Source organism: Enhydra lutris, unplaced genomic scaffold (genome assembly GCF_002288905.1).
Source record: "Enhydra lutris kenyoni isolate GAN:26980312 unplaced genomic scaffold, ASM228890v2 scaffoldscaffold37, whole genome shotgun sequence".
NCBI lineage: Eukaryota > Metazoa > Chordata > Mammalia > Carnivora > Mustelidae > Enhydra > Enhydra lutris.
Window position 1 is genome coordinate 26922724 of NW_019154121.1, and position 27993 is coordinate 26950716.

General features: G+C 48.1%; 1 protein-coding gene across 4 annotated transcripts; it reads left to right on the plus strand.

The window, feature by feature from the left end:
- The first annotated feature begins 330 nt into the window (after positions 1 to 330).
- On the plus strand, positions 331 to 27734 carry LOC111154330 (negative regulator of ubiquitin like proteins 1). 4 transcript variants are annotated; one of them, XM_022513867.1, is made up of 16 exons: positions 331 to 401; positions 949 to 954; positions 3723 to 3840; positions 6299 to 6466; positions 8590 to 8648; positions 9664 to 9734; positions 12391 to 12573; positions 12756 to 12847; positions 14830 to 14936; positions 20099 to 20285; positions 20986 to 21093; positions 22033 to 22185; positions 24127 to 24273; positions 25739 to 25834; positions 26490 to 26667; positions 26832 to 27734. In XM_022513867.1, the coding sequence occupies exons 1-16, from the start codon at positions 331 to 333 to the stop codon at positions 27008 to 27010; spliced, it is 1923 nt and encodes a 640-aa protein (XP_022369575.1). In that variant the 3' UTR covers positions 27011 to 27734. The 4 variants fall into 4 exon arrangements, with proteins under 4 accessions (XP_022369575.1, XP_022369578.1, XP_022369576.1 ...); XM_022513870.1 differs by having other exon boundaries at positions 24127 to 24231; positions 26832 to 27010; XM_022513868.1 differs by lacking the exon at positions 949 to 954 and having other exon boundaries at positions 368 to 401.
- Positions 27735 to 27993: the final 259 nt, after the last annotated feature.

The following is a 27993-nucleotide window of genomic DNA, read 5'->3' on the forward strand; positions in this document are numbered from 1 at the left end:
CTTTTCTCAATGCTTTCGGAGAAATGAAGCCGGGGGCAATTTCCTAGGAAGTCGAGCAAACTGGGCCGGGCCTGAGGTCCCGCCCGGTCCCGCCCCGTCCCGCCCCACAGGGGCGGCCGGGGATCTCCCCCGCCCGGGCCGAATCCCGGGCAGGAGGCCTCCCGTAGGCCCTGCCCCCTCGCCCTCCACCCGGCTCCACCCCGCCCCGCCCCGCCTTAGCCCAGCCCACAACATGTTCCTCCGACCCGCCCTCTAACCCCGCCCACTAACTGGCCGCGCGAGGGGGGTGTGGCGGCCGCAGCGGCGGGGGCGGGGCCAGCCTCACCCGGAATGAAAATAAACGGCGGCCGCTGCCGCATCCGGGCACTCGGCGGGTCGCGGCGGGCGCGGTGGTGGCGCAGGTGAGGAGGCGGCGGCGGAGCGTCCGGTTCCCGGCGCGGGCCTCACCGGCGCTGTCTGGTGCCCCGGTTCCCCGCACGACCCCGACGCATCCCCTTCCCGGGACGGGGCGCGGCCACAGCGGCGGGCGGTGGGCGGCGAGCGCAGAGGCTGCCTGGGGCTTGGGGACGCGCCGACGGTTCGCGCGGCCCTAGGTCTGCGCTGGGCTGGGCCCGGGTGGTGGGGGTTTCTGTGGAGTTGTTCTGGGGGAGGCCGAGGAAGAGACGTACTCGCTAAGTAGACCTCATTAGCGGGACAAAAAGCTTGAATGCTAACACTGCTATTCCAGATATGTCATTTGGGATTCACATTTGCAGTCAAATGTTTGGTTTTCTTTGCTATTTAATGAGAAAATGTGGTTGATTCTGCATTTCTCTGATGATCTGGTTCCGCATTTGTCATCTCCTTCCCTTACTCTTATTTTTTAATACGAGAATCTTTTACTACTTCGCTTAAGAGAAAAGACAGTGTATTTTGAATATGCGCGTGTATATACGTATATTTGTAAAGCTCTGGGTAAAGGTCCCCATAGATCGATTCATTACAGAAGTGAAAGCGAAAATTTTAAAGGCGTAGTTGATAACGTTTCACTTTCAGTTTGGAGCGGTAATATTAATGAATTTCTGGGCTTCCTCCCGCCTCCCGTTCCCCACCCCACCCCCGTTTTATTGAGAAATAATTGACATACATGACTCCTTTTTTGGCTGTAATATGAAACATTGTGTGGCATGCATAATGAAACTTTCAGTTCTCCAGTTAAAACTGGAAACTGGTTTATTAAACTTTCTGCTTTTGATTTGATTTCAAGTATGTATCCTCTTTTTATTCTGCTTATAACCGACATTTTTGTAAATTTCAAAACAGCAGATTAATCTTTTTATTTTTTTTAAAGATTCTTTTTTTAATTTATTTGACAGAGATCACAAGTAGGCAGAGAGGCAGGCAGAGAGAGAGAGAGAGAGAGAGAGAGAGGAGGAGGAAGCAGGCTCCCCGCTGAGCAGAGAGCCCAATGTGGGGCTCCATCGCAGGACCCTGAGATCATGACCTGAGCCAAAGGCAGAGGCTTTAACCCACTGAGCCACCCAGGTGCTCCAGATTAATCTTTTTTAAACATTAAGTCTCATGCCTATGGACCTGCATCTGTTCAGTTGATTTGGTCAGTGGGTAGAGTGTGGGGTGCACACTGCATTTGTGAAACCCTTTGGGTCTTTAGACCTTACAAAGAGCTTGAGTTCATGCATAAGAAGCCCATAAAATGATCATCCCTCCCCGTTGGTATTTTATCCAGAATTCATGAAGATTTGTGAGTAGGGAACTGTGTATAGTGGTTGTGTGAGTTATTTGTGTTTCGTGCTTTTCTACGTGAGCAGCAGTTTGTTAGTGGTTGAAGATCTCTAGGGTGTTTTCTCGTGGGTCACCTGGGTGCACAGCAGCCTCCTCTTGATGTGTTTGTTCCTTACACCCTTTCCTCCTCCCTGCCCTAATGACCCTTTTTCTCTCCCCAGACTGATATGAAATAGATTTGAACTTTCTTTTAAAATAGTCATTTATGGGGGCGCTGGGGTGGCTCAGTGGGTTAAGCTTCTGCCTTCGGCTCGGGTCATGATCTCAGGGTCCTGGGATCGAGCCCCACATCGGGTTCTCTGCTCACAGCAGGGAGCCTGCTTCCCTCTCTCTCTCTCTCTCTCTCTCTGCCTGCCTCTCTGCCTACTTGTGATCTCTGTCTGTCAAATAAATAAAATCGCTTAAATAGGGACGCCTGGGTGGCTCAGTTGGTTAAGCGGCTGCCTTCGGCTCAGGTCATGATCCCAGCGTCCTGGGATCGAGTCCCACATTGAGCTCCTTGCTTGGCAGGGAGCCTGCTTCTCCTTCTGCCTCTGCTGCCACTCTGCCTGCCTGTGCTCGCTCTCTCTCTCTCTATCTCTCTCTCTGACAAATAAATAAAATATATTTTTTAAAATCGCTTAAATAAAATAAAATACTCACTTATGGAATACACTGAAGTTAACAAACTTGATTTTAAAATTAGGCGAACTGGGTTTTGGGGGTGTGGAATACTGCAGGCTCTATATAGAAAAAGAGAAAGTTACTTATCAAGGTTATGTTAACCCTTAGATCTATTTTTCACTCTTGTAGAACTTGTCTTCATCATTTAGAAGCTAATTGCCCTTTTACTTTTCTAACTCCTCTGATGGCAGTTTGACATCTCCAGCAGCCTTCCCTACCTCTTTGAACTGCAATGCTGGTGAGGGATGAGTAGACCAACTCCTTTGCTGCCAGGGGCTTCTTTGGGAGAGACTAGTTACATAGACAGGCCAGACAGGCAGCAAAGGATTGTGGGACAAAACGCAAAGTCCTGTGTTGTAGGCGGAAATCCCCCGTGCTAGGTATGGCACTGCCTAACTTTGTGACTTTGGCTGAGTCATTTTACAGCCCTGGGGCCTGGGTGTTTTCAGCTGTAAAGTGATGATCCAACTAGTGTTAGATTTGAATAGTACATAGATCTACTGTTGTGTGCTTATTGCAAACTATATAAAACTTTTCTAGCAAAACCTTTTAATTTTAAAAATTCAGATATAGAGAATATTGCTAATTCATGGTTCCAGCCAGCTTTTATGTTTACCCTACCAAGGTGGTTGATCTTTGTGCTAAACTCACCAAAATACAAATATAAGAGAGTTTATGTATGTATGTTGAATTGTTTATGAAAGTTAACAGCTTTAAGGACTCATCTTTCTCTCATTTGATCTTTTCTCTTAAGTCAGAGAATAATAGTTTAAGAAACAGAAAAGTATAATAAACCTTGCTACATTTAAGCAACTTTGAAATACATATTTTATGTAACATGTAATGTGTAACTATATATAGTGTATTTTAGCATATGTATAGAATGTGTATATTTTAGACACATTAAGAGCTAGTTAAAACCCTAATCTAAAAGTAATTTAGAGGGGCGTCTGGGTAGCTCAGTCAGTTAAGCGTCTCCCTTCAACTCAGGTCATGATTCCATGGTCTTGGGGTCAAGCCCCACGTTGAGCTCCCTGCTCAGTGGGGAGACTGCTTCTCCCTCTCCCTCTGCCTGCTGCTCCCCCTGCTTGTGCACTCTCTCTCTGTCAAATAAATAAAATCTTTAAAAAAAAAAAAAGTGATTTAGATTAAACAGGAGAGGGAGGTGTGGGGGGGAGCTCTTCTTACCACATTGACCGCATCAGCATGTTTGGTAAGTTATGAAATGCTTTGAAATGTAGTGTGGAGTTTTGTTTATGTACTGTTTTGCTTTCAAGAATGGCGCAAAAGAAATATCTCCAAGCAAAATTGACCCAGTTCTTAAGGGAAGACAGAATTCAACTTTGGAAACCTCCATATACAGATGAAAATAAAGAAGGCGGTTTGGCATTGAAGGTATTTTCTTTCAAGATATAAATAAATAGCAGCGTTGTAAGTCTCCTTGGTAAATAAGATTCTGAAGTCCCTGGAAATTTCCAGGTTTAACTGTGTAAATTTTTGGCGTAACCAAAAGTATTAGTGATAAGCAGGTGCCCACTTTAGAATTGACAGATTTATTTTTGTTTAGTAAGATTTTATTCATATGAGGATAGTCTCTAATTTCCTGGGCACATACTATTTTTAATACCTTCACAGTGTTTGTTACATGAAATTAGTAACTTGGGAACTGATTTTACCCTACTGGTGCGCAGTACTAATGGCACTAAGGGCGTGTATTATGTGTTCATGGGGAACAGCTGGTTGGTTCTCTGTTCTCCTTGCTATTGTGGTTTGCTATAAAACAATGGCTCCCATCCCCCAGCTTTTTTTATACTATGGCTATCTGTTCATTTGTCCAAAACACTTTTCTAATACTTCCATCTCAATTTTTTATGGCAACATCAGAAATGGCATTATTTTACATGGAGTGAGGGTTCTAGAAATTGAAGTTTGCCTGCTTTTTCAGATAAAAACGTTAATCATTTTTGACAGAAATCTTTTATATTGGAGTATAGCATGTACTTCTTTGCTTTCTCTGTCCAAGTATCCTGAGATAAATGATGGATTGTTTATCAGGAACTAAAGATTGTCACAAGGGCATCACATTATCCAGTGCAGTGACACAGTGATGTGCTTGGGAGGGAAGAGGTTTCTTTCCTGTCTTTCCCATTCCTGACAGGCCTCACTTTTTATTTTTTGCAACCCATCTTGTGACCTTTTTTCTGAATTTACTTGTTATAGTCCCTTGGCTTCGAAGCTACGTATGGCATAATAAGAGAACTATTTGGTCTTCGTCCCCAGTACCTGACACGGAGCTCCTAAAACACTTGGAATATTCCCAGTGGTAAGGGGGATAGGAGCATCTTTTGTTCTAATGAGGCAACTCTTGGTAATACCTTCAGGATGGGGCTGGTGGCCAAAAAGACCAAACTTCAATTAGAAGATGAGACTTTTAGGGGCCTGGGTGGCTCAGTTGGTTAAGCGTCTGCCTTCAGCTCAGGTCATGACCTTAGGGTCCTAGGATGGAGCCCTGCCTTGAGCTCCCTGCTCAGTGCAGAGTCTGCCTCTCCCTCTGCCCATCCCCCCATTCATGCTCTGCTCACTCTCTCTCAAATAAGTAAATAGAATCTTGAAAAAAAAGGAAAAAAAGGATTAGATTCTCAGCCTACTTTTCAACCTTGGGGAGAGGAGAGGGCTAGCATTGAGTTAATCACCGGAGACCATTGATGTAATCAGTCATGCCCACTGTAATGGAGCTCTTAAAAGCCCTTAAATTATGGGTTTCAGGGAGCTTCCAGACTGGCAGACAAACCCATGTGCTGAGAGGGTGGCACGCCCTGACCCTCAGGGATAGAAGCTCCTGCACTCAGGACCCTCCCAGACCCACCTGTGTGCCTCTTCACCTAGATTTTCATCTGTGTCCTTCATCACAAACTATGATTATAAGTATAGCATTCTTCTGAGTTCTGTTGAGTTGTTCTAGCGAATGATTTTACAACCAGTACCAGCGATTGAGAATTTTTTGTTAAGAAAGTTATTTAAAGGGCGCCTGGATGGCTCAGTCGTTAGGCATCTGCCTTCGGCTCAGGTCATGATCCCAGGGTCCTGCTCAGCAGGAAGCCTGCTTCTCCCTCTCCCACTCCCCCTGCTTATGTTCACTCTCTTGCTGTGTCTTTCCCTGTCAAAGAAAGTTATTTAAGTCTAATTTGACTTGTTCTCACAAGTTAGAAAAATGAGAATGTCTTCTTTGTGTTTTTTTTTTTTTCTTTTGGTCTCCTCCCATGGAGTTGATCACTCCATTGTTCCTTAAAGTAATTTATAATGCATTACAGTGACATAAGTCATGGCCCACTTTTCCTTTACACCTAGAACAATCCCAGTTATTTTCACATCTTCTGTTTGGTCTGTTTTCCTATTCTTTGTTTTTATTTTTCCCTGGATCCTTTCTAGCCTCTATATCTCTCTAGATGCCAAGCCCATCTGGATTTCCCTCCGATGGGCTGACCACCAGTCAGCAGTTTCTTTTCTTTCTTTCTTTTTTTTTTTTTGAAGATTTTATTTATTTATTTAACAGAGAGAGAGAGATCACAAGTAGGCAGAGAGGCAGACAGAGAGGGGGAAGCAGGCGCTGGTGTCTGGCTTCCTTCATAACGTTCCTTCATAACTTCCATCATAACTCCCCGCTGAGCAGGGAGCCCTATGTGGGGCTTGATCCCAGGACCCTGAGATCATGACCTGAGCCAAAGGCAGAGGCTTTAACCCACTGAGCCACCCAGGTTCCTCATTGCCTTAGAGTCTTTCATAAGCCGTTCTGTACCGTGCCCCTTTTTTGAGTTGGCACTACATTGATCTCTTTTCTGATTTTGCTTCACAGGACCTTGCTAAGAAGTACTCTGACAGGCTAGAATGTTGTGAAAATGAAGTAGAGAAGATAATCGAAGAAATACGTTGCAAAGCAATCGAGCGTGGCACAGGAAATGAAAATTATAAAACAACAGGAATTGCTACAATTGAGGTCTTTTTGCCTCCACGGCTAAGAAAAGTGAGTGATTTTCCCAAAAGAGTACGTGTAGCAATGCTTTGTTGACTTAGTGATAAATTACAATTTTTTTTTTAAAGTTACAGTCCAAAGTGAAAAGTAACTAAGTAACTTCGCATGCTGAATGTTTATCAATTTCAGAGTTAATTTTGGGATTTTTAAACTGGAACATTTACAGTGTAAGTTTGTTCCTCTTAGGCCTCCCAAACTTCACAAAGCCACACATCACATGCTTACCTTTTCTAGAGTTTGAATGAGCGTTTAGAATAATGGGGACTTAGAAGAGTACTTCCGGTTTTCCCAGACCGTGCACAGTAGGACACATCAGGAAGGATGTCTCCCTTTTTTCTGTGCTGCTGGAGGCTACAGGGTAGTCAGCTGAGTGCTCAAGCAGGGCCACCTCCTGGCAGGGCCACGTCCTCAGTAGTTCAGGTCCAGAAATGGCATTGGGGCAGGGTACCCAAAGGTTGCTGGCCTCTGAGCACTGATCAGTGTTAATCATTTTCAGAAGATATGAAAATATATAAATATGTGTGTCAGAGCTCCCACAGGACCCAGCAGTTTCACTCTAAGAGAAATGAAAACCGTGTCTGTGCAGAAGCTTTGCTCATGAATTCTTATAGCAGCTCTGTTCACAAAAGAGCTCTGTCTAGCTCTTCCTAGCCAGAAGGTGGACACAGCCCAAGTGTCCATCAGTGGTTGAGCAGATAAATGCACTGTGGCCACACGCTGGAACATCCTTCAGCCATGAAGAGGAGTGGAGTGCTGACGCATCGTCAATGTGGCGGAACCGCAGAAACGTTATGAAGGAAGCCAGACACCAGCGCCACGTGCTGTATAGTTCCATTCGTACGAAACGTCTAGAATGAGTAAATCCATAGAGACCGAGATGAGATTAATGGTTGCCTGGGGCTTGGGGGATAAAGGGAGAGAAAAGGGGGCACAAAATATGGTATTTCTTGGAGAGGATGATGAAAAAGTTCTGAAATTTGATCATGGTTGTGTAACTTTATAATAATGGAAACCACTGACTCATATTTTAAACAGGTGAGCTTTATGAAATGTAAATTTTATCTCATTAAAACTTGAAACAATGTCTAAGAAAAATATAGAACTGTATGAGAAAGAGGAAATTATGTATGTGTCTACCTCAGGATGCCCATTCATGAAGTCAAAGGGTAATATATGAATAAAGGCCTCTTTGCTAGTATGTAGCACCTGGGAAGCCAGACCACCAGTCAGAAAGCTGGCTGGCGAGTGTGGAATCTGAGCAGGTTTGCATGGTCTCCTAGGCTTTCGTAGTGATGCCGCTTTTTCCTCCCGAGCCCAGCCAGGGGGGAATGAAGAGGTTCCAAGATGGCGTCTCTGTCCACTCCCTGCTCAGTGGGCACGGTTCCCTGAGGGTGGCTGTGGTGCCGAGGTGGTGGGCTGGGCCCTTGTGTCCTGTAGGCCAGCTTCCGTGAGTGAAGACACATCACAAACCCCTCTGAACGTCTTGCTTTCCCCCAGAGGCTGACGCCCTTCCTGGGGTACACACTTCTACCCCCTTGAGGGCTGCTAGGTCACAGGGTCAGCACGTGCCAGGTCGTGTGCGGTAGCTTCTCCGCCTGGCGTGCCTCATTTCAGTCCCTAACATTGATACCAACCTTCCTGATTTTCTAGACGGAGTAATAGCACCACAAAGTGTCACGCCGAAGTACATTTTCTTTCTTTTTAAAAAATTTTTAATTTAAATTCAGTTTAGTTAACATATAGTGTATTATTAGTTTCAGGGGTAGAATTTCATGATTCATCAGTTGCATATAACACCCCGTGCTCATCACATCACGTGCCCTCCTTCGTGCCCATCCCCCAGTAGTTACCCCATCCCCCCCCCCCCCCCCCCTCCAGCAACCCTGTTTTTTCCCTGGAGTTAAGAGTCTCTTAGGGTTTGCCCCCCTCTCTGTTTTTATCATGTTGTATTTTCCCCCTTCCCCTAAGATCTTCTGTTCTGTTTCTTAAATTCCACATACGAGCGAAATCATACTGTATTTGTCTTTCCCTGACTGACGTAGTTTGCACAGCAGACAGTTACTTCCATAGAGTTCCTTCTGTACAGTTTCTTTTATTTGCCTTTTTAAAAATAGGATAGGAAAAACCTGTTGGAGACGCGGCTGCACATCACTGGCAGAGAACTGAGGTCGAAGTAAGTATCTGGCTGTCCGGAGCCGCAGCTGCTCTCGGCCCTCCCGCACTGGCTCGTGGGGTCCTTTGACAGTCCTGTTAGACAGCTGGGCAGGGACCATTCTCCTCACTTAGTGGAAAGGAACATTGAGGCGTGGCCACTGCAGAACGCGATCAGGCTCACACTGGCAGTTAAGGGCAGAGCAAGAACTCAAGACTGGCACCATTTGCCTTCATTTCCTGGTATAACTTGAGACCGGCGGGAGCTCTGTGCCTCCCAGCTAACAGGTACGTGATAACGTGCTTGAATAGTGAGTGAATGACATAAATAGAGATAATCATCAGATCATTAGTTTTGAATTTCATTTCTTAGTGCGTTCATCACTTGCTGTGACATTCAGCAAAGTGTTTTAGCCACATTCAGGCTGTTGGCCCATCTGTGAAAAGAAAACATACCTGTCACGTACTGGTGACAGTCTTACTCTTGAGACCCGTTTGGTTATGTCATCCACGTCTGTATTTTTAAACGGTAAGTGTTTTGAGTACCTCCAGCGCTAGCCGGCTCTGGTTCTGAAGCTCTGGTTCTGAAGCTGATTTTCTCATTTTCTTTGGTCTACTTGAGGGCTGTTAGGGACGGATTCAGGAAGCATCATTCATTCAGCGCACAGGAGTAGATTGTCCGGAGCAAGCCTCTGTTACGGGCTTCTCCTAGGAGACTGCAGGAGCCTAGAGAATGGATTTTCTCCGGACACGCGGAGAGGGCCATCCTCTTGCGATGCACGTTCCCCACGCGTGGTCTCCACTTGATGAGGAAACAAGTAGTAAAGCAGAGAGTTGACGAAAGAACATTGTGTCTTACACAGTTTCGAGTAACGGTGTAGAAAGCTGGCTCTATCGTGGAGCAGCGTTGGGGAGGCGGGACATCGAAATACTGGGCGTTCCTAAGGGAAGTGTATAAAATAGTGGTCATGATTAAACTCCATTTATCGGATAATAATAAATTGATTACCTGCAGCCCGTATCGGTTTATTTTACAGAATTGCTGAAACCTTTGGATTTCAAGAAAATTACATCAAAATTGTCATAAACAAGAAACAGCTTCAACTCGGTAGGTCATGGCAAAGTGCAGATTTTCTGTCGTCTTAGTGCAACGACTGCGTCTTTTTTCTCACTGTTTATCTATTCACAAATTTCTGGTGGCTTTACTGCGTATATACTCTAGAACAGGTTACTGTAGAGCTGATTAAAATAGAAACATAAAGCAGGAAACAACCCTTCTAATCGGTATTTACTGTGGTTCTGTGCTGGTGGGGAGAAAAGACGCTTGTTGCGTTCCTGAGGAAATGTTACAGAACGGGAGTAGAGGTGTGCTCAGAGTGAAATGGGGGTTCCAGTAAGTTCTCTCCAAGGCAGAAGGGCTGAAGCTGAGTGAAGGCAGTGGGGCGTGTTCTGATTGAGAGAGCCTCCTATCTGGGGCCCCCTGATGTGATTTGAGCAGTTGAAAAAGGTTTGGTAAGGTTGAGTGTAGAAAGTTGGGGGGAGGGCAGTGCTCTTTAAGGATGGAGGGCCACACAGAGGCCACAGTGAAAAAGTTATGGCAGTGGTTCTCAACCGGGGGCAGTTTTGCCACCGGGGACCTTTGGCAAGACGTGGAGACATTTTTGGTTATCGTGACTTGGTTGTGGGGTGGGGATGGAGGCTTATGCTCCTGTCACTCAGGGAGTCAAGACCAGGGATGCTGTGGAACCATCACACAGCACAGGACAGCTCCCACGACAGAGACTTACTTGGCCCAGGATGGCCGTAGTGCTGTCGTGTAGAAGACCTGGGCTCTGTGAACTCATGCAGTATTAGAAGGTTCCTCTCAAGAGAGGCTGGAAGCCACAGATGCTGGGGGGTGACCTGATACATTTTGGTTTTAAACATTCCTGTGGGTGCAGGAGGGGAATGGACTTGAAGGAGGCATGAACGGCCTTTGGAGACCAGCTAGCTGTTGTAGCCGCTGAGGTAGGCACTACAGCCGGCTTGCAGGAGGCTCTTAGGGCTTACAGAGTCAGGTTCACATCCTAGCTTGGTGGAACGCAGCCTGCACACGGCCCTAGCCTGCCTTCTCTGCCAGCCATTCCCCATCGTCTGTTTCCAGTGTCATGGGTAGCTTTTCACTGTCCTCTCATCTCTGTGACACTTCTGTTCCTGGTATTTCTTCACTGGGCGGAAACCCTTGATTTCATTGTTATCAGAGCCGTCAATTTCCACCTTATATCCTTTGTGTTTAAATAAGGTCTTTCCCCAAGCCCAGGGCCTCACGGTCTTCTGCGTTTTTGTGTATTAATTAGCCTAACCTGCCTGAGGTCTGCAGTCTGTCCACAGCCCCCTTTACATATGAGTAAAGGCGAAGGATCCAGCTTCTCTAATATCCCCTGCTAGACTTGCCTTTGCCACACTGACCCATGGTGCCTCCTTTATTAGAAGTCTTTTTCTGCACTTCCCATCCTTTCCATTTACCTGTAGGTTTATTCCTAGACCAGAACCCTAAAGGTTTTTTTTTATTGGGATATCATGGACAGAGAACATTAGTTTCAGGTACACAACATAATGATTCAGTGTTTGTATATATTGTGGAGGGCACACGATAATGTCAGCTCACATAGTGAAACTTTTTTTTTTTCTTGTGATGAGAACTTTTAAGATTTTACTTCCTAGCTATGTTAAAATATACAATATAGTATTATTAACTGCAGTCACGTGCTGTGTGTTACATTCCAGGACAGACTTATTTTGTAACTGGAAGTTTCTGCCTTTTGACTACCTTCACCTATAGAGTTTTTTTTTATGATTGTGGTTTTGTTGTAGTTTTAAAATCTAGTAAGATAAGTCCTGTTCTTGGCCCTTCTTTATCGAGGTGACTTGGCCATTGGTGTATCTTTATTTTTCTTCATAAATGTTAGAATGTTTGTCAAGTTTCTCAAGGAAAAAAAATTTAATGGCGTTTTCCAGAAAAATATTCCAATTTATATACTTATAGTTTATAGTATCTCATTTTTTAAAAAGATTTTATTTATTTATTTGACAGACAGAGACCACAAGTAGGCAGAGAGAGAGGGAGAAGTAGGCTCCCTGCTGAGCAGAGAGCCCGATGGGGGGCCGATCCCAGGACCCTGAGGCCATGACCTGAGCCGAAGGCAGAGGCTTAACCCACTGAGCCCCCCAGGCACCTCTGTTTCATTATTTTAAAATCTATATGCATCTGTGTTTATTTTTCATTTTAGTGGTTTATTTGCATCTTTGACTTAATTTTTGTTGGGTTTATGTATTCTATTAATTTTTCACAGAACCAACTTTTGATTTGGTGAATATACTTTCATTCTGTTTCATCACTGTCTGACACAGTCTTTTTTCCCATTTTATGTGTAAGGCCCTGGGTGTTACGTGCTTTACCCAGGACCACAACGTTCAGAAGAACCCAAGAGGTTTGCTTTTAGCTGCCACAGTGCGCTCCCCTCACAGTTCCCCGCTGCACTGTGGCTTCTCACCTGTTGCTGGGAGCTGGGGGTGTTACTTCTCCAGTTGGAGGGCGTGGATATTACCCTCTCACCAGTGACAGAATTATGCCGCCAGACATCGGCGTGTGCTCACCGAGCCTGGGGCGTGGTGGCTCGCGAGTACTCGCGCGGCTTTAAGAGTTCCGTTGAACAGAATGGACCGTCACCAGTACACAGCGTGTTTTTGGCTCTTTTCGTGAGAGGCATTTCTGAATTTTACAGGGAAAACCCTTGAGGAACAAGGCGTGACGCACAACGTGAAAGCCATGGTGCTTGAACTCAAACAGTCCGAAGAGGATGTGAGGAAACACTTCCAGGTTGAGGAGGAAGAGCAAAATGAAGCTGAGCTCAAGGAAAAAAGGATCCAGAGGACCAAGAGAGGCCTGGAGATACTGGCGGAGAGAGGTGCGCAGAGCTCTGGGCGCGCGCTCTTTCCCTCTAGGCTGGAAGGGATGCGGGGCGGGGAGGCCGGGGGCGCCGTGGTCACAGTTCGCAGCGACTTTTCTTCCCCGCAGTCTCATACTCCTAACGTCCCGTTACTGTGTTCTGGTGTGGGATTAACGGACTTCCTTTCGGTTCTATTGCAGCTGAGATGGTGGTGGATCCAGAAACCACACCGTATTTAGACATAGCCAACCAGACGGGCAGATCAATCAGAATTCCTCCGTCAGAAAGAAAGGTAAGTACTATAGAGTTTACGGCTGAAGCCTTGATTTGTTGTCAGAACAGAAGTGGTTTTCTAGCTGTTTTGTCTTGGACTGTCACAAAGGACTAGAAACCGTTTTCCACGGGAACTTCTAAACAGGATGGAAGCCTGTGACACGCTCCTGCGTCCCCCAACTCAGCCTGTGACGTTCAGTGCCGTAGAACAGAATGGCTCGGTGGCATGTCCCTCAGCAGGGGTGAACGTTCCCAGGTGACGTGATCCACTGCCTTCCGCACAGGCAGCTCCCCGTGGCAGTGCTGGTTTGGGTGTTTTTTTGTTTTTTGTTTTTGTTTTTTACCAGAGGGCATGTCCTCTAAAGGATAGACCAGAATAGGGAGCTGGGGGGCAGGAGGAGGGGCGTGTAATTTGGGAAAAAGCCGGACAGGTGATTCTGCCATCTCTCCCCTGCCTTTCCAGTAATTTGGATTAGGCAGGAGGTGGTTTTATCTTTGAATACATCGCAGGGGTCTTTGCAGGAGCATTCGACAGCTGGGACCCAGAGGTCAGTATCTGAGCTGGTCCAGTAGCTTCCGATAATGAAGAGCTATAATGACTGTGGGTCAAGTCCATTTTAATTGTTCTGTCTTTAAAGGACAAGTTAGAGTAGGCTTCACTCCATGACTTACATGGTTGAAAATGAAGGATTAAAGTTAAGTTTTAATAAGAACTTGGTAGCTATCAGTGGATTGATGCTTGTTTATTTTTAAAATGTTGGTAATTATTTGCCCACAACTCTCTTACATTAAATGATGATATCCAGGGGCATCTGGCTGCCTCAGTCAGTGGAGTGTGTGACTCGATCTCGCAGTTGTTAAGTTTGAGCCCCATGTTGGGTGTGATTTAATTTTTAAAAATCTTTAAAAAAATAAATGATATCCAGACTTTTTGGGAAACCTTTACAAAGCTGAATTGTATGAAAATTCAAATTTAAATATTAATGAACTTAAAAACATTTTTGGATTGCCCTTTCTTTTTTTCAAGTAAGCTCTGTGCCCAATGTGGGGCTTGAACTCAGAGCCACAAAATCAAGAACAGCACCCTCTACTGACTGAGCCAGCCAGGCACCCGTGGATTGCCTTTTAAAAATTGTTTTAGGAATACTGGAGTTGACAGATACTTCAGAAAAAAACTTGATTAAAATTAGAAAGTGAGGGGCGGCTGGGTGCCTCAGTCCGTTAAACATCTCCCTTTGGTTCAGGTCATGATCCCAGGGTCCTAGGATGGAGCCATGTTTGTGTGTGTGTGTGTGTGTGTGTGTGTGTGTTCGTGTCCCCCCCTTCCCCCCCACTCCCTGCTCAGTGGGGAGCCTCCTTCTCCCTCTCCCTCTGACCTTCCCCTGCTGGTGCACGTGCACGTGCTCTCTTTCTCTCTCTCAAATCTTTATTTAAAACCCGAAAACTAGAAAGTGAAATGAATGCTTTTTTTTTTTTTTTTTAAAGAGCGCATGAGCAGGGGAAAGGGCAGAGCGAGAGAGAGAGAGAGAATCCCAAGCAGGCTCCATTGTGGAGTTCATCGCTCGGTTTTATGATCCTGAGATCAAGACCTTAGCTGAAACCAAGAGTCAGGTGCTTAACTGACTGAGCCCCCAGCTGCCTCATGAATGCTTTTTTTCGAAGAGATACAAGCATCACTGGCTGCTTGTTTATTTGTTCAGTCTTACTGAATACTAGAAATAGATCTAAATCAGCAGATACTGGAATAAACTGATGGAGACAGACAGACAGGTGTGGGTTATGACCCTGTCAGCCATGTTAAATTGAGTGCTTGATCTCAGGATTGAAATGAAATGAAGCTTTGATTATGTTTTTCTTAATTTTGGTTTTTGGATTGAGTTGTGATCTTGGGTTTTTAAAAAATCTTTATTTGACTTCTCTAGACTTGATATGCTTTTCATATAATTTGTTTTATTACAGTTTAAAGCAATGTTTTTTTTTAAATTCCGTATTTTTTTCTAGGCCCTTATGTTAGCTATGGGATATCATGAGAAGGGCAGAGCTTTCCTGAAAAGAAAAGAATATGGAATAGCCTTGCCATGTCTGTTGGATGCTGACAAATATTTCTGGTAGGCACTTTTGTACTTGGTGGTACCCGCCTTAAGGAAGATAGTCCAGGTTCTACCCAGCGCCGTCTCTCTGCCCGCACGCGTCAGGCTTCAGCTTTCTGCCCAAGACAGTCGTGAATGTGAAGAGAGTAGTTGCGGTGTAGACCAGTTTGTGAATTATTTTATCCCTTCAGATTGCTCATCTCTTCCCTATAAGGAACTTCATCAACACGCACTTGTTCTATTTGGATGGCCCGCCCGTAGCAGCTGTGTCTGTGCCTGCGCGGTCCGTCCCGCGGTCTCCATCAGCTGGTCCCGGCGGCTTCAGTGCGGGTGTTGGTGCTCATTCCCAAGTCCGTTGCTTCATTAGGGGCTGCACACAGTGACACCCTCTCTTTCCTTCTGCATTTATTGCTGGGATTCTTCCGAAAAGAAGTATTTTTCCTCACTGGCTCTTTGGTTACAATGAGGTACAGTTTGTAAAGGAAGAATAAAATGCTTGGTTCTTTCTTCTTACTTTCCCGTTTCAGAATAAATGAGGTGCTTCCCTTGAATTCCCCGAAGAGGATATCACCAGTGAGGTTTTTCTTTCCTCCTTTTTTTTTTCTTTTCTTTTTTTTAAGTATCAATATGAACTCAGATTTTAACACATTTGACGTTTTTCAGACCTCAGTGCTTAAATTGACCATTTGTGCCCAACACGTGGGTCCTGTGCTGCATCTTTTGGACCTGATCCCAGTGCTGGCTGGTGTCCAAAGGTGTTCCAGACTCATCCCAGACCAGGAGTCAGCAGTTCCCAGGGGCTCCTGATTCCTCTTGAGGGAAATGGTGCCGAGAGACTATAATCCTGGCAGAGGAGCTTGAAGAGTAGCCTTGGTATTTAAAAAGTTAACAACTTTAGGATTATTTTCTTTTCCATTTTGATGAAACCCCAAGATCTGCTGTACACTTGAAGCGGATAAATACAAATGTTTATAGTTTGCCAAGCATATTAGCAGCAAGCACCCTTGGGTTTTAAGTGAACAAACCCCAATTTAAACTAACTTAAGCGAAAAAAAAAAAAAGGATATTTGGCAAGGAGGTGGCCAGTCTGAAATTAGAACAAGGGCTCGGTTCCTCTCGGGTTTTCTTACTCCACCTCTTTGTCCCTGCCTCTGTGCTGCCTTCATTCTCTTCGGCTGTACACGGCGCAGGCTCAAAGTTAGGTCTGTCAAATGCAAACGCATTTTTCATTTCCTTCCATAATTGTAATTTTTTATTATGGAAAATTTCAAACATATATAAAAATAAAGATAGGTATAGTGAATTCCTATGTATTTTTTTTAAGATTATCTTTATTTGACACAGAGAGTGAGCACACAAGTAGGGGTGCGGCAGAGAGCAGGGAGCCCGATGCTGGGCTTGATCCTGGGACCCTGAGATCATGCCCTGAGCACTTTACCTGACTGAGCCGCTGAGGTGTCCCTCCCTCAGCAGTTACTGAGACATGGTTGGTTTTGATTTGTCTCTGTGAGCCTTTTTCAACCTTATCCCAGACAAATCCTCGAAATAATTTTCAGGTCTCCAGGAAGCCCTGAATAAAAATGACTATGTCTTCCGTTCACAGTACGTTACCATGTTCAGTAAGTCGTAGATACAGGAACCCAGTCACGGTTGTCAGTGCCTCCTTAGAGAATGACACTTTTCCCCTGAAGCTCTCGTTAGTCAGGCTGACTTAATAGCATCATTTTAGTGAGAGCGCTTCCTCTCGGTGGAGGTGATCGGCGCGGGCGCAGGTCAGGGACAAGGGTGGAAGAGACTTCAGTTCTGTTTCCTTTCCCACCTCCAGGTAAGCTGGCAGGTCTCACAGGACTTCGTTCTGCATCTTGGAGAATGGTGTGTAGTATATGACCAAGCGTTCTTTCTTTCCCTGTTTACAATGTAAAGTGGGAGTTCTGCTTTGGCCAAGAGGGATCAAGAGGGACCACATATCCTCTCACCTCAGACAACTGAAAATTTGGGCAAAGTGTGCGAACACCTCAGTTTTCTGGCAGTATAGGACAGCGATCCCTAAGGCGGGGGAACAAGTGAGGGGAGCCCTGGGACTGTTTCCTGGGGCTGCCTCAGGAGCCGGTCGACTGCAGTGCAGGGACGAGAAAGCCAGACGGGGCCTCCTGCTCTCCCCGGAGTTGCAGAAATGGAGCTGGGAATCCAGGGAGGCCGCAGCAGGCAAGGGGAGAGCAGCCTGGGGGAGCAGGTCCCAGAGCTTCAAAAGGTCTCCTTGGAGTATTCTGTTGAGTAACGACCCACACTTGCATGTGAGGAAGCCACCCCAGGCAGGGGAGGTCAGCACCCAAGAGGTGCAGAGAGCAATCTTTAGCACTCAGAAGGCCAAGAGTAATGGCGACGATCAGAGCCAGAACCACAGCGACAGACTTTCTGATTGAGCGTGGGCGTCCCAGGGAGATTTCAGAAGGTGTTGGCTCCTCAGGAGGGCAAGATCATCTCTGAAGGCTGCTGTGGTCCCACCTGACAAAGCTTAAAAACAAGCCTTAAAAGGATCACCTGCATCCCAGACAAAGTAGTATTTATCACAAGACGGCAACAGCCACCGGTGAAAAGTGAATGGTCATGCAAAGAAGCAGGGAAATACAACCCGTGGTAAAGAATGGAAACAGACCCGCAGGTGGCACGGAAGATGGAAGATAGAATCCGTCGGCTGGGCTGGGGCATTGACACGGTTGCTGTAACCGAATTCTGTATGTTCCGGAAGGTAGAGGAAGGACGGGGCATGTTGGATAGACGTGGGACGCCCACCAGAGAGCCGCACCGGCACCGCGGAGACGCCAAGCGCAGCCCCCTGGGTGGGCTTCGGTGCGGACTGGACGGCACCGAAGAAAAGATGGGTCCGTGCGAAGACGGGGCAGTAGAAATGCTCCAACAGGAAACTGAGCAAAGATAGACGGACACAACGTCCCGAGGTGGTAAGGCGGTTTCAGGTGACCCGATACGTGGATCATTGTAGTCCCTGAAAAAGGAGGCAGCCGGGCTCCCCTGCGGAATCTTAAGAAATAATAGCCAGAATTTTCCCCAGTTGGTTAAAAACTGTAAACCCCCAGATAAAAGAACCGCAGTGAGCCCCCAGGACAAGAAATAGGAAAAGCACCACCGAGGTGGACTGTGATCCAACTCCTTCAAGCCAGTGATTGAAAATGACTTTAGTCAACCTTTCCTGAAAAAAGAATGGAGATACATAAGCTTAGTTCGCCTTTCCTGAAACTGATCCCTTTATTTTACGTAAAAATTTTAAAATCATAAGGCAAATAGAATACATTTCTGTTAATTCACTGACTTCAGCTCAAGTGGGGTTTAATTTTTCTAAAGCTAGACTGAGTAGGCTTTACTTAAATGAATGTTGCTTATTTATTTTAATTAATGTTTTTAACATGAAAACTTACTGATCCTTGAGTGTGAAAGCTACTAAAACCATAGGCCAAGGTAGTAGTAATAAAATTATTCTCTAAGGTACAGTTTTATACAGGGCTTTAACATTTTTTTTTTCTGAGTGACATGATCAGGTTCAAATATAGGCCTAATAGTTTCAAAATTATTAACTCTGAAGTGTTGATTTCGTGATCCCTTTTATATAGGCCTCTACCTGAAAAGAAAGTGTTTTTGAAACGAAAAGAATGACACGTCCTTCGCTAGCCTGAGACCCGTGCTTGTTGCTCAGGCTGCCCAGTAGTCCCTTCTGAGCTGAGCTTGCACACGTGGTTCTATTTTTACCTGAAATGAGGCAGTTTCTGCCTTGCTCTATATGCGTATTAAACGTGAATGACCCCACATGCACAGGTAGGGGCTTGAAAACTGTGACAAAATGTCCCCTGCTTTCTTAGGGACAGCAGGATCGTCTTCTCTCCTAGAAAAGGAGTCTAGAATGTGAGATCAGACCACAGTCCACAGAGTTTTCAAGCTGAGCAGGCAGTTCAGAGACAGTGTCCCCTGCCCAGGCAGGGGCCTGTGCGCGCACGTGTATAAAATACAGTGGGCCCCTTATCCAACCTTACACAGTGGGCCCCTTACACGACCTCTCTGTAGAGCAGACACTGTGACCGAAAGATGGGACAGATGACCGAAAAGCCCTCTCTGGTGTATTTCTCCTGCACTCAGGAGACTCCCACTTCACAGTGTAAACGACACCATCACATTTCTTTGGTTTTTCCTTATTTCTTCCTTGTGGATTTTGATAGGCAAGGGGGGAAGCTTGAGGGCACGTAGATTCTGCAGTTTGTACAAGAGCCGTCTTTCCTTTAATAGAATACCCACGAAAACAAACGGGAGACCTTTCAAGTTTGTCCTGAAGGTTTTCCTTTTTTGTCGACAAAGTTCTGACTTGAGGTCTAGGGGTGCATTATGAATTTCTAAAAAGCACATTTTAAAAGCAGAATAAGTAAGTTTGATGTCCATCTTTGCCAACATTCCCTTATCTTGTCGTCCCCCTGCTCTGGGGCTGGGGACGGCTGTGGAGTAGCATCCAGCCTGCACCCGGTCCCCAGCTCAGCTAAGCATTTAGAGCCTGGCATTTTCTCGTTTTTACTCCCCGCTTGACTGTGGTTGCACATGAATGTCTTGTTTTCATCAGGGGAGACATTCACAGCAAGTGGAGATTTTGGGGGGGGGTCTTTAAAGCACTGGTTCTCCACTTTGGCTGTACCTTAGAGTCACCTGGAGAGATTTCCAGAACACAACATCCAGGCTCTGTCTCCAGGCTTCTGTTACGGTTTGATGTAAATGGGGTCCCAGCACCAGTGTGGACTAAAGAAAGAAGAAAATTCCTCACTCACAGCTCATTCTGATTTGCAGTCAGGGCTGGAAACCTTTGCTTTAAGCCGTGGCCGCCTCATGTTTGCTGACCTCATGTTTGCTGACGCAGTGACGTCAATTTTCCACTCCCTGCTGAACCTCGCTCCCAGCGTAGCAAGGGTGTGTGTGTGTGTTAGACCGTTATTCCTGAGCCCTAACTGCCTTTTTCCCATTGGGAGAATTCCGATGATGAATACAGCTCCCTTCGTAGACACTGGGGTCTGTGCTGTGGAGCATTCGGTCTTTGGGAATACAGCAAAACCTGGGAAAGACTTGCAGCGATCCACGAATAGGTTTTTAACGCTCCTCTCCTGTGACGTCCTTTCCTCTCACTCCCGCAGCGAGTGTTGCAGGGAGCTGCTGGACACCGTGGACAACTACGCCGTGCTGCAGCTGGACATCGTGTGGTGCTACTTCCGCCTGGAACAGCTGGAATGCCTTGACGATGCGGAAAAGAAATTAAACTTGGCTCAGAAATGCTTTAAGAATTGTTACGGAGAAAACCACCAGAGACTGGTTCACATAAAAGTATGTTACTCTGATTTGTTTTGTGTATTACTGAGCCTGTTTCTACCATTTGAGTTTATTCCTGATAACAAACGCCGACTGCCGCGAAGAGGTGATTCGGTAGTGTGCACAGCGCTCGTCCAGCGGTCCTCTCACGGCGTTGTGGAACATGTTGCAGGTTGGGCTATAACTTCGGTCTGGGCGGGATGGAGCTGGAGGACCAAGTTGTCCAGCCCTAGAACCCCGTCGATGATCACCCCGGCCGAGAGAGCTGGTGACTGTGTTCACTAGAGTTTCATGGAAGATTTAAATGCAGAAAAAATAGACATTTTGAATGGTAGCCTTTGACACGAGTGAGTCAGAGCTCAAGAGCTGTGATTCGAATAAGGATTTTTCTAAGGGGATTTCCACAAGTCATCAGAATTCGGCTTAGAAATCTCAGGGCAGCATAAAGCATCCCTGGTTTGGGCTTTGGTCTACTTCCTTATTGACCGGAAGGACCAGGCACCCAGGAGTCCTGGCACCATTTCTTCCTGGTGGGACGGGGGATGTCCTTGTCCTCTGGGATCTTTACTTTTGCCCTTAGTGGTACGTGAAGATAGAAACGTTTTGGGAGTGCACTTTTGCCCCTGTAAAGATGAAGGGAATTACAAGTGTGAATGTTACAGATCTGTAATTAGAAATAAGACCGTTTTATCCTTTTTCCCCCCAATAATTTTAGGGGAACTGTGGGAAAGAGAAGGTATTGTTTTTAAGACTTTACTTGCTTCAAGGTATCCGAAATTATCACAGTGGAAATGGCGAAGAGGCTCGTGACTGTCTCAACAAGGTAAGAAAATGAACATTCCAGAGTTGTGGCCATTGTCACCTGCCTTATTTTCCTTCCCCAAACATTCAGTATTTCATCAACTCAGTAGTCTGTGACTAGTGAGAACACACATCTGGCCCCCGTGCCCTCTGCCTCACACACGCCGGCACCATACTTGCATCTGTTAGGGTGCGGGTGAGATGCTGTCATGAGGAAACCTCAGAAAGACGGGGGCTTTAACTGGCTGCCGGTTTCCGTGCCTCACCTGGCCATGAGGAGGGGAGCTGGGGAGCAGCTCCCCGCCTGTGTGCAGCCGCCCCCGCCCCTCCTGTCAGTCCTCTTCCAGCCAGCAGAGGGGGCAAGAGAGCGAGTGCAGCGCCCCCTCCGGAAGGACCGGAAGTTGGGGCTGTCACTCCTGCTACAGGCCACTGGCCTAGACTTAACCACCTAGCTACACCCAGTTGCAGGAGACAGCGAGAAATGCCTCGTGCACAGCTCCGATTCAGGGGATTTTGTTACAAAAACAGAAAAGATCGCGGCTACTTATCCTGTTTCCTTCTGTTACATTACCATATGCCACACGGGCAGAGTGATGTCTGTAATCGTTTTTTAGCTAGTTGATAATAAGCAGAGTTCAGAGTGTTCACCTAAAATCTGACACACCGGGGACGCCTGGGTGGCTGTCATTGAGCATCTGCCTTGGGTTCAGGTCATGATCCTGGGGTCCCCGCTCAATGGGGCTCCCTGGGATCGGGCTCCCTGCTCAGTGGGGAGCCTGCTTCTCCCTTTCTCCCTACTTGTGTTCCTTGCCCTCCCTCTCTCTGTGTCAAATTAAAAAATAAAATCTGACATACCGTAATTCATATCGGGTACAAGCTTATTCTTTCCGATTGTTAGCTTTGGGTTAAGCTCTAATGTTGTTAAAGTTACAGGATTCTTATATTTTTCTCTCGTCTGTAGGCACGCCAGCTCTTTAAAGAGCTCTATATCGATCCGTCGAAAGTTCACAATCTGTTGCAGTTGGGGTTTACTGCCCAGGAAGCCCGGCTTGGCCTCAGGGCCTGTGACGGGAACGTGGACCACGCGGCAGCCCACATCACCAACCGCAGAGAGGTAACTTAGCGTGGTCTCGGCGACACTGGGTCTCGGCCTTGGAGTAGGTGTGAAACTTGAGGCGATAGTAAGCCTATTTGCAAAATGCTATAGCTCTTGGGTATGAAGGAAGAGAAAGATTGTTCTGTGGTAGTTCTAATCACAGGGGGCGCTTTATACTTCTCTATTCAGGCTGGGAAGAAAGGAGAAACTTGTCCTTTTTAATTGCATTAATTTCCAGGCAGTGCAGTTTCCTTAGTTTTATTCCCTGTGGTGGTGGCCGTAGCTCCCATGCACATTATCCAGGTGGCCTGTCTGGGCATGTCCCCTCTCTCCCTCTCCCCTCACCATGGTAGATTTCTGGAGGCCATATTCGAGGGGGCTTTGTTTTCCCGTGGAGCCACAGTTACAGTTTGGGATGGCATCCTTAGCTAGAAACGTGAGTCAGGTCACAGGAACGATTAACAGTACGAAAGCAAATGTACAAAACTACAATCCTACGAAACAGTTACAGATGAACAGATTAAAAAAACTTGAGATTGTGGAGTCAGAGGGCATGTTACCGTATCTAATATTGCTAATTTTACAGTAAAAGAGCTGAGTTCCAGACAGAGCTAATGATGGGGTACGGCGAAGTGGGGCCACTGTTGTTCTCTGAGGAGTCGGGATGGATTTTCCCCATCCCTTCTAGCTGTAAACGCCAGTCGTAGAGGTGTCTGCCGCCGCCTTCGCTGCATAGCCCAGTGTGGCACCCCCGTCCTCTGCCCCGTCTGGTTTTTTCGCCCAGTTTCTAGTGTAAAGGGAAACATCACAAAAACGTTCCTCCCATGTCTCTACGTGATTAAAAGGAGGGCGAGCTAGGCATCTGTACTTGAAGGCACAGGGCTCTGAGGCTCCGACTTCGTGTCAGATCTGGGTGAGATGAAGCCCGAGTCCCGTGGCTGCTGGCCGACAGCACTTTCTGTGTGTGTGAATGTTCTGCACGATTCTTCCGGACTCTAAATGGAAGAACTGAAATTGGAAGCAGAGGGTGGGGCAGGGGAAAGGCAGCTTACACGGCGGCGGGTGTGACTCCCAAGTCAAAATGCAGGTGCTGTGGAGTCACCTCGCTGGCCTGTGCGGCTGTGGAGCGGGCACGGCAATGGCAGGGTGGGGACGTGGGGGCTGGGGCATTGGGACCCTGAGGCCATGACCTGAGCTGAAATCAAGAGTCGGACACTTAAGTGACTGAGCCACCAGGAACCCCCAAAATCTGCTTTTTTAAATGAGATTTGTTCTTAAATTCTGAACTGTCCTGATTGGGGTTGGGATGGGAGAGAAGCCGCTAGAACTCTCTGTGGCCCTCCTCAGGCTCTTGCAGCAGCACAAGGCACTTCTGAGCTCAGGGTCAGGAACTGTGGACTTCGATGACCTTTGTCTCCTGACACTGAGCATTCCGGAGGTTTAAAGCCTGGGAAGTACCTGGAGTGGGGCGGGTAGATCTCCAGGTTCGGTATCACCCAGGACACTGCCCCCCATCCCCCAACCCCCATCCCGACTCCACGTGTTAACAAGATCCCTGGGAATTAACCAGGGGCCAAGAAGTCCTCCCAGCCATGCAGGCAGCTCTTCTGCACCCTCCGCCGCCGGAAGAGGGCCCGTCCGCTTCTCTGGCCCGGCAGTGATGAGCTCCCCGTTCTCAGTGGCCTGCTGTGGTGCTGGGTGGTGGCAACCGGGAGGCACTGCCCTCCAGCCCGGATGGTGGTCTCCGGCTCCCACCGGCCTGCCCCAAGAGCAGTGCCGGGCCCCCTGCCCTCGCAGCCCTCTTGCTGGTGATTCAGGGAGCCGTGCGGAGGGAAGTTCAGCCCCTTCTTTTGTTTTCCACTTTGCCTGGCAACCCCCAGAATCCTACTGACTGTGGATCGAGCAGGCTTCTTACAGAGTCTTCGTTTCCAGTTCCGTGACTTTGCTGTTTTCCTAAAGGAATTGGCCCAAATAAGGAAAGAGGAAAAAGAAAAGAAAAGACGCCGGCTGGAGAGCATCAACTCTTTGAAAGGAATGGGCTACTCCACTCACGCGGCCAAGCAGGCCCTGCATCAGGCCGGCGGGAACCTGGATGAAGCCCTGAAGGTAGCCCCCCACCCCCGGCCTGCCCCTGAGCGCCCCTGCTTGCGGGCCAGGGGGCCCCTCCTCCGCTTACACTCCTCTCCAGTGTCCTTCCGTGGTGCGTGCAGTCCCGCTTCCTGGGCCTTTCTGCTCTGTCCCAGTTTGGATCTAAGGGTCAGGCTCCCTTTCTCAAACCCAGTGACAGAGCCAGAGTGGTGGAGGCCAGGGGGCAGAACCATGTGTAAGGTTTCCGTTTGCAACACCGGGAGTTTAGCGTGATGTGAATGGTGAGGAAAGTTGTGGGGTGGTTTTCTTTTAATTAAAATGTTCTGTTTGAGTATCCTTTTATTTATTGGTTCAGTCTGCGCATGCTGGCCTCAGGGAGCACACAGAGTACTGGGGAGACAGAATGCAGAGGAGGACAGACCACCGTGGGAGCACGGCACGTGGGCGGCAGGGGGGACGCCGAGCTGTAGAGGATCACACGTGTGGGCCAGGCAAACGGGGTGCCTCTCCGGGCAGACACAGGGCAGTGGCGGGGGGGTGGCGCAAGGAAGCTGGGAGCTGGGGGGAGCCGCCGGGGCTGTGCCTGCTGGGGCTGGGGCCAGGTGGGCAGGGGTGCCCTTGTCTGCCCTGCTGAGGAGTTTGCTCTGGACCCTACCTGCAGCAAGGAGCCTGCCCTGCCTTGGCCTTTTATTCTCAAGGCTGCCGGTCCATTCCTCAGAACTTTCCACAAGTAAATGTTTATGTTTATGTATTTGTGTGTATATAAGTGCACACACGCACATATAAATGTATAATTTATAAATGGATTTGAGTATCTAGTGTGGCCTCCTGTGTTGGAACAATATAAAGGCAGGAAGTTCTGACTGGGGGTGGGGGTGATGTGGCTGTGCCGTAGGCTTGACTACACGAGTCGCACTGTGACATATGCCACCGGTCTAGAAGTATTTAAAGGGACATTCTCCAGAGGGTTTGTAAGGTTAAGAGTAGGTGTTGTGTGGTATGAAAATCAGCGGTCAAAAAGCTCTGCTTTCCTTGACATTTTAAATCTAGCTCATGACACTTTCCAAAGAGAAATGACATGGGTCAGCCCTGCAGGGTCTGAGAAACCTTTATCGCCCTACATGACCTGTCGGCCCAGAGGCTGAGCTCTGACACAAAGGCTGTTTTCTTGGTGGCCTTCCCTCACCGCCCCCCACTGGCTCTGGTCCCTTCCTGCTTCCTCAGAAGGGACCTTTATCCTGGTTGTCTTGTTCCTCCCCAGGCCTCAACTCAGATGTTCTCTTTGCAGGAAGCCTTCTTTGAACGCCAACATCCCCCTGCCACCTGGGCTCAGGGGTCCCTTTTCTCTGCTTCCGTTGCGCCCTTTGCCCGGTGCCCCCACAGTGTCCTGCCCTTGACTTGCTGGTGTGTCTGTGGCCGTGTCTGCCCAGCACGGAGTCGGTGAGCAGATGGGAGCGATGAGTAAATTCCTGTGTGTTTCTAGATTCTTCTCAGTAATCCTCAGATGTGGTGGTTAAATGATTCAGATCCTGAAACCAGCAGCCATCAAGAAAGTCCTTCCCAGGAAAACATCGAGCAGGTAAGCAAGGATGTACCTGCGGCCCTCCACCACAGCTTGCGGGGCGGGGGGGGGGTTGGCGCCTAGGGTGACAAGGCTGGCGGCAGGACAGGGCTCCAGGAGCAACTCAGGCCCTCCTAGGAGGCCAGCCAGGCCCACGGCCGTGGCGATGGATGGGAGGGGAGCGGGTGGGCTCTCCTTTGAGAGCAGGAGATAGAACAGCTGGAAGTTCTCTCTGTAGACTTTCCTCCTCTCGTGTGCCCCAGTACGTGACACGACTGCCGCTGCTTTCAGCGCGCGTCCCTGCCAGTGACCTCAAAGGGTGTCACCGTGGCGCTCTGTCCCCACTTCCCTCCCTGACCGGCGCACCAAGTGTGTTGGACCACCTCTCTGAAGGCCCCAGTCCCCGGGAGGAGCACGTCCCGTCAGCCCACAGGCCCGCGGCCTTTCTGCGAGGACCGGGCTCGGGCGTGTTGGGCACAAGCTTCCTCGATGCCTCCCCGGGCGGCGCCGGCACACGCTGTGCTGCAGGGCGGTGGGGCAGGAGGCCGGTGCCGTGCGCACGCCGGGGGTTAGATGCATATTCCCTGGGAGGCTGTTCTCCGTGGCCAGGGGACAGGTGGGAGTGCTGGACGGGGGTCGGCGCAGTGTAGCCCAGCCCCGTGTTCTCCCCTAGCTGGTGTACATGGGCTTCGACGCGGTGGCGGCTGACGCCGCCCTGAGAGTGTTCAGGGGGAACGTGCAGCTGGCGGCCCAGACCCTGGCCCACAATGGGGGGAGTCTTCCTCCGGACCTGCAGCTCGCGGCCGAAGACGCTTCCTCCACGCCATCCACATCCCCTTCCGACTCTGCAGGTAGGTCTGGCTCTCAGAGCTGGGAGACTGGTGGGCCGCGTGCTAAGCAGGGGGCGGCCACGGGTGTGGCCAGGGCCCTGGGGACGGGGGTCAGCTCCGTCATTCTGTGGCGTGTCCTCCCTCTGTTCTCCCCCGTCAGTTGTGACCGCACTACTCCGTTGCAGGTACCTCTAGTGCCTCAACAGATGAAGATATGGAGACAGAAGCCGTCAATGAAATATTGGAAGATATTCCGGAACATGAAGAAGATTACCTTGACTCAACTCTGGAAGACGAAGAGATAATTATTGCAGAATACTTATCCTATGTAGAAAACATAAAGTCGGCAACAAGGAAAAACTGAATAATGAGCAGAAATACGTACTGAGTTTCTGCTTATAAATTCTATCATTATGAAAAGCCGAATGCAGGTCTTTTTTTCCTTCTTTGTATCTGATTTTGCTGCAGGAATGCTTCCTCCCTGGGTGTAGGAGGGGCAGCGGGGAGCAGGGGCTGCTCTGAGGGTGAGGCGGGCTGGGGAGGGACAGGTGCGGGTTCCTAACTGAGCCTGGGGAAGGCGCTGCCTCTGGCCTGGTCCTACTCCTCCTGGCAGCCTTCCGGCCTTCAGATGCTGCACCCCTAACCCGGTCTTCTCCTCTGCTTGGTTTCTTTTTACTGAGAAATGGGAAGGGCAGTTACTTCTGGAGCGTAGGTGGCCCCTGGGGAGGGTCTCCAGGAGGAGCTAATGGGGGGGGAAGCATCCATCCATCTCTTCACTTTGCCAGCTCTCCTGCCCCGCCGAGCTCACTGCTGGCTTCCCTGCCTCCTGTGCTGCAGCTCTGCCTGCCTGCTTTGGCCTCGCTGGCCCCTCCCTGACATGTCCTTTAAATCTTCAACCATTCCAAGCTCTCTGGGGGCTGAGGAGGAGGGATCAGCTACAGTAGCTGTACCAGACTGTGGCAGGCTGGACGTCTGTGTTCTACACGCTTAGTTTAGTAAAACGTGTATTTGAAATTCAAGGTTGAAGTGGAGAATTTATATCTCTTCAAAATTCTTTACAAAAATAAAATCTTTCATTAAATGGGGAAGTCTTAAATGCTAACCAAAGCAATTAATTTTTAATCAGCATTTCCAGCACTCTACTGTCATATGAAACTCTCTGCTCACTGAGATATCTATCCGAGATTAAGATCTATTTTCTCCAGGTTTGTGGGGGCTTTGGGGTATACCTGTGTCGCACTACTAATTTCTGAAGACGTAGTTAGCCTCTTAATGGCCCAAGTAAGCACTCCGACTGCGCCGAACATTGCTCGGGAGATGGGAGTGACATGAGAGCCGGGTCCAGCC